Genomic DNA, 6,000 nt, shown 5'->3' on the forward strand with positions numbered 1-6,000 from the left:
TAACTTGAGAGAGTGTCTTGTTTGTATGTCACAGGATTGAAAAGTGCAATATGTCAAGGAGCAAGATGTAAGAAAATTGGAAAGGCAGGAAGGAATTAGATTATAAAGGACAACAAATTAGAAATCTTCAACCAAACACAAAAACAGAAATAGTGAAAATCAAAGAAGTAAAATTGAAAACAAAAATAATTCAACAAATAACACTAGGAGCTTTTTTTTAACTAATAAAATGATAAAGCCCATCTGACTTAAAATATAGACAAATCTAACTGCCAATATAAAAAATAATTAGAGGAAGATTCACAACAAATGAAATGGAAATAAAGTAAATTATTAGAAAATATTTTGTTCAATTTTATGCCAACAAACTGATTACTTAAATAGATTAATACTTATAAAACTATGACAAACTTAATTAACATGAGAAACAGATTTTAAATATTCCAAACAGAGAAAGTGAACATGTCATAAAGGAACCAAACAGTTTACTAATCATTAATAATTAGAGGGGTATAAATTAAAACAAATTAGGTTTTGCTTCCCACCCATGAGGTTGTCAAAGATGGCTAAAAAGAAAAGTAACCATTTTGGGGAGGGCTGGAGGAAAATCAGAACATTAGTTCACTGTTGGTGGAATTCTGAATTATTCTGGTGAATCTGGAAACTCATTTGAAACGATGCCTCCCCCCACCAAAGTTGCTAAACTGTGCAATGTCACTCTGAGGCTTATGTCCCAAAGAGATCAAAGAAGGAGGAAAGAGACCCATATAAACAATCCTATTTGTAGCAGCTCTTTTTGTCATAACAAAGAACTCCAACTAAGGAGGTGTCTATCTTTTAGGGAATTGCTGAACAAATTATAGTGTGTGAATGCAATAATTTTTGATAGAACAAATGATGAAAGGGACAGGATTTGAAATAAGATGACAACTGTGAATAGATAGATGGAACCAAATGAACAAGATATTAGAGAAAGAAACAGCCAGATTTTGACAACTGATTGAATTTGAGAGGAAGTTGAGTTTGAAGTACAAGCAAAAATGCTCAAAGTGGATTTTAAAGAACTCAAATGAGAGAAAAACCTATGTAGAAGTACTTTGTAACCAAATAAGCACTATAAAATTTAAACTTACTAAAGTTATTATACAAAAATACTCATGTTTCCATATGATATTGAGGGGGAAACAGCATTTTTGATGAAGTTGGTAACCATATTAAATTTCAAGGAAAAGTCCAAAATCTCTGCAGGATTTCTTCTTTGAAAAATCATTGTTAGGCTGTCACTTGATAATTATATAGCAGTTAAGTAGTCATGATGAGAAGTTGTGTTCTCCATGTTTGAACTGACCAACACCCCATTCGAATGTCTTATATTTCTTTTTCCTAACATGTTCTAATTAAACATTGATGTATTAGAGTGACAGATACATTGGGTTTTGGGGGAACATAGGTTCAATTTCTGACATCTTTTTGATACTCTGCAGTGGCTTTGGAGAAAAAGTATTTGAGATGGAAGCTCTAATTCTAGTGGAATTTTCATTTTGATTCCACAAATATTAAGTACCTGGTATGTGCAGAGACTCGTATCTGTTACTCCTGCTATACAAAATTCATATTAAGTATGGTTCCTGACCAAAAACAAAAATAAAAATAAAATTGTCCATTCTATCAAGGAGTTTAAATTCTTATATGGGGGTGGGAGGGAGATAAGCAGGGAGAAAAAGAGAAAAGTGGAAAACAATATGTATATAGATAGTACAAAATATATCCAAAGTAAATTTGGGAACAGAGTGGTAGCTGTTGGAGAGATGAGGAAAGACTTCCTGACATGGGGGACAACTTCAATAAAGACTAGAGGCCAGGGATGGAATGTCATGTATAAAGAACAAGTACACCAGTTAGAAGGATTGTAGAGTACAGCAATAGACAAATGAGGAATAAGTCTGGAAAAGATAGGATGGAACCAGATTGTGAAGTACATTAAATCCTTGACCAAGTATTTTGTATTTTATTCTAGAGAGGCCATTAAAGCATGCTATTGAAGTTTCTCAAGAGAATGACATGGTCAGAACTGTGCTTTAGAAGTGTCATTTTAGCTGATACTGGAAGCAAGAAGGGCAATTAGGATAGTGTCACAATTGTTCAGGCAAAAGATGAATGCTGGAGCTAGCAGCTTAGTGGCTGCCTAAAGACATGGCAAAAAATGCAAGTGATGGTGTAGATATAGGATGAATCAGGAAGAAGCAGGGTCATGAAAACCTAGGGAGAAGATATCCAGAAAGAGAGGATGGTTAACAATATCATAAGCTTCAGAGGTGCCAAGAAGGATGAAAATTGAGAAAAGTCCAATTAATAGATTGTTGATGCCCTCATTGAGACCAGTTTCAGTTGAGTAATAGTAACAAAAGTCAGATTATATTAAGCTGAAAATGAGTGGAAAGTGAGGAAATGGAAACAGCACATATGAAAGGGAGGAGAGATAGAGAAAGAATGTCATGGTCAAATAGAGAGATTTTTTAAAAATACAGGAAATTGAAACATTTGTTAGTAGCAGGACAAGAGCTAATGTTTTAAAGACAGATTGAGTCTGACAGAGAGGGGAGTGGTTAGAAAGCAAATGATGAGAATAACAATCTTCAAAAAGAAACAGGAGAATATAGAACTAAAGGCACAAATTGAGAGCTGCCCCTTGGTAAGGAAAAGGGGGAATGATAGAGAGGATTTAAGGATACCTTTGCAGAAAGGAGCAAGCTCATTACAGATGGCCTTCTTCTGAGAAGAGGAGAAGATGAGGAAAGAGTAGTACCCTGAAAAAAAACAGTGGATTTTGAGTTAGAAAACCTGAGTTTGAGTCTCTACTTGATGACTAGTCCTTAAACATAGCTAAGTCACTTAACCTCTAAAACTCAGTTTCCTTATTTATAAAATGAGAAATATTCATTACCTCCTTCCAAGAAAGATTTTAAAAAATTTTTCTTCTCCCAACATCCATCCCACTTTTGTTTTTAAAAAGGGAACATGCTATTTCAGAACCAGTTGTCCCTTTTTATGCATATTTGATTAATTACAATAGAGAGAAAATGATATTTTTAGTTATTTCATTAATCATGAATTGATCATTATTTGAGAGTAAAAATAATAAGGTAACTTATAATGCCTATCATGAGGCATCTGATCTCAGTAGGTAACCTATCTCTTTCCTTTTGTTGCTTTATAGATAATACATTTAAATCCTAAAGGCTTCAGGAGCTTCTAGCTGCACAGCTAGATCCTGATGCCCAAGTTGTCTCTCACCTGGGCATTACTTAAAGCTTGCAAACTCTCTAAACGGCTCTTTGCCAAAAGGAAAGTTCTGTCCTCTTTAGTGACAAAGGTCAAAAACCAAGCTCTCCTCCAAAGCCAGTAGTCTCTTGAGTCCTAAATTATGATGACATGCAGGCTTAAGGTAAGAAACTGGCACACCTGACTGGCTCACCAGGGTGTTGTAGGGATTAATCGAGTAATGCCTATAAAATGTTCTCTTTGCTGTTACTCTGGAGGTGGGAGTGCCCTTGTCCATAATATGATGGTGTCATTAAGGTGTTTTTTTGTGTGATTTTGTTTGGCAAAAAACACCTTCTGAGAGTTGTTTCTTCCATGCTTTATTGGGCTTTGTTTTTCAGTTTCCTGAGAAGATAACTTAGTTGAGTTGTGTAACTGAAGTAACATCAAAAGCTTTTTTTCCCCAAGTTCTGAGAGTTTCATCTTATGTATTATGACTTTTTTCCCCCTAATAAGTATGCTTCTTTATTTAGCCAAACTGAAACTAATTTTCTGTGTGGTTGAATCCATAAGCTGTTCTCAGAAGGTCTGTTGTTTCACTAATTGAAACCATATTATGTCATCAGGAGGTCTTCACCACCTCACAATCCACTTCCCTATCCAAAATATTACTCATTGTCTGGATCATTGAGGTTTATACACCATGGTATATGTAGGAGAAAGAAGAATAAGCTCATATTTAACTATCACATTTCTATTTAGAGAGAACTTTTCTCACAATTCTGTGAAATAGTACAAGTATTATTATTATTCTCATTTTGCATATGATGAGTCTAAGGTCAAGCATGTACTAAATTACAGAACTGGGACTAGTTCTGTCCTTAGTTTTTTCCATTACTTACACTGTGAGGCAGATAGATACTTGTTTCTTTTGATCCTCAGGAGCTAGATCTAGATTACTTTATGAAATGTGTCCCTTCTAGTATGCATTATGACAGGGATTTCCTTAAATTCCTTAGAGTCCTAATCTAAAAGATTAATTCCTACACTTTGGTATTTCACTTTACTAATGTGTTAACCAGCGGGAACTTTGCATTTGTTGTAATGATAAAGCCATTCTGTCATTCTGCCTTTCTAAATTTCCCAAACTTCTCTCTGGACATCTTTTAGGTACCTTAGAGTTCCTGTTATAGTATTTATGTACTTGTTTTATCCTCCTTTGAGAACAGAGATGGAGTCTTGTTTTATTTTTCTATCTCACCTAGCACAAGGCATTTCATGCAATTACTCTTTGATAAAAGCTTCTTGAATTGAATACCTAAAGAGAGACCTTTTAGCTTTTGGATTTTCTCTCTACAAAATTTTTAGAAATGAAAACCAGATCATTATAGATGACCAAAAATATGTTGATCTAGGGATAAAAGCTATCACAAAATACTCTGTGAGGAGAACTGTGCTATACTATGGAAGAAAGTCAAAGTGAGATAAGACAGCTTCTGCCCTTGTGGAGTTTACAGACTAGTAGAGATAACTTTTAGTATGCATTATTTATAATAAGCATAATAGACTGTTATAAAACACAATGCCGTATGAAGACAGTTGATGTTAGTCATAAAAATGGAAAGAACAGCCCCTCTGCTTTTAGAATTACCAGGCAGATGGGTGTCTTTCCTGTTTTTAAAGACTTAAAACTTCTTTTGCAATATGTTCCCATTTAAAATTTTAAACATTAATTAAGTTTACAATAGAAATACTGTCTGCAGGTCTGTTTGCCTCCATTACATATGTGACATTGCTATTAATGATAAGTAATATGGAGTATAGAACCTCTGGATTAATTAGATTTGTTGTTGTTTTTCCTCTGACAGCTGCCCCAAAGTTGGTTGTAGTCATGCAGATGTAAAGCTGACAGATCTTGTGCAAGATGTAGTACTCAGAAGAGCCATCGAAAACCACAGAAGAATGGCCGACAGTCAGAACAAATAGAGACAATGCAAATGTCTACAGCTCATGTGTTCTCATTTAGGAAAGAAGGTCCATCAGTGTCTATTGAAATCACTTACTTTTTGTAAGCTGATTAGAACAGGTTGTTTATTTCATTTACAGATAAAATTAAAGATTTCAAACATAATCAAAAGCATTTTAACTGCCAAGTAACAACTTTCTTTAAATTTTTCCTCTTTAAAACTTTGTTAAATAAACTTTTTTGTCTATAATTTTCTTATTTGGTGAATTTTTCAAAAGATGTAAACATTCACATAAATGGCTTTTTGTATTTCAAAGTATTTAGTATTTAGACTGCATTGTGACCTCTAATCCTTCATCCCCTCAATTCTTTTCATAATCCCATGCTGGCTATTCTCTCTTCCCCTTCATATCTTGACCCCTTGGTGACCCATTTCTTCTCTACACTGTCCATTTCTCTCAAGCACTTTCCCCCTTATGCTATTAAAAATCTTGCTCTCCACTATCTTTTCTGTTTTTATTCCTACTCAACTTGATGCTGAACAGAGCTGGAGAAAATTATGAAAACATGCCACCTAGGTCCTTTACCAATTTGTTATATATTCTTAACTGGATCCTCACTGCTGCTAGGCAGTCCTTTTATACACATTTATTCTTTATTCCATTTACCAGAGCAGCTTTTCCAAACCTTTTTATTTTACCCCAAACCTCCCCTGTATCTCTGTCCTTCATCTTTTCAGCTCAGAACTTTGCCTAGTATTTCACTGAAAAAAC

At 34.5% G+C, this 6,000-nt stretch overlaps 1 protein-coding gene across 2 annotated transcripts in view; it reads left to right on the plus strand.

The window, feature by feature from the left end:
* Window positions 1–5,392, plus strand: part of NSMCE2 (NSE2 (MMS21) homolog, SMC5-SMC6 complex SUMO ligase) — a 232,832-nt gene extending 227,440 nt beyond the window's left edge. For both annotated transcript variants that reach the window (XM_031947191.1, XM_031947190.1), the window contains one exon: window positions 5,130–5,392. In XM_031947191.1, coding sequence (XP_031803051.1) covers window positions 5,130–5,247 — 118 coding nt within the window. In that variant the 3' untranslated portion in view covers window positions 5,248–5,392. The remainder of the gene's footprint in view (window positions 1–5,129) is intronic.
* The last annotated feature ends 608 nt before the right edge of the window (window positions 5,393–6,000 follow it).

The sequence above is a fragment of the Sarcophilus harrisii genome, chromosome 1 (assembly GCF_902635505.1).
Source record: "Sarcophilus harrisii chromosome 1, mSarHar1.11, whole genome shotgun sequence".
NCBI lineage: Eukaryota > Metazoa > Chordata > Mammalia > Dasyuromorphia > Dasyuridae > Sarcophilus > Sarcophilus harrisii.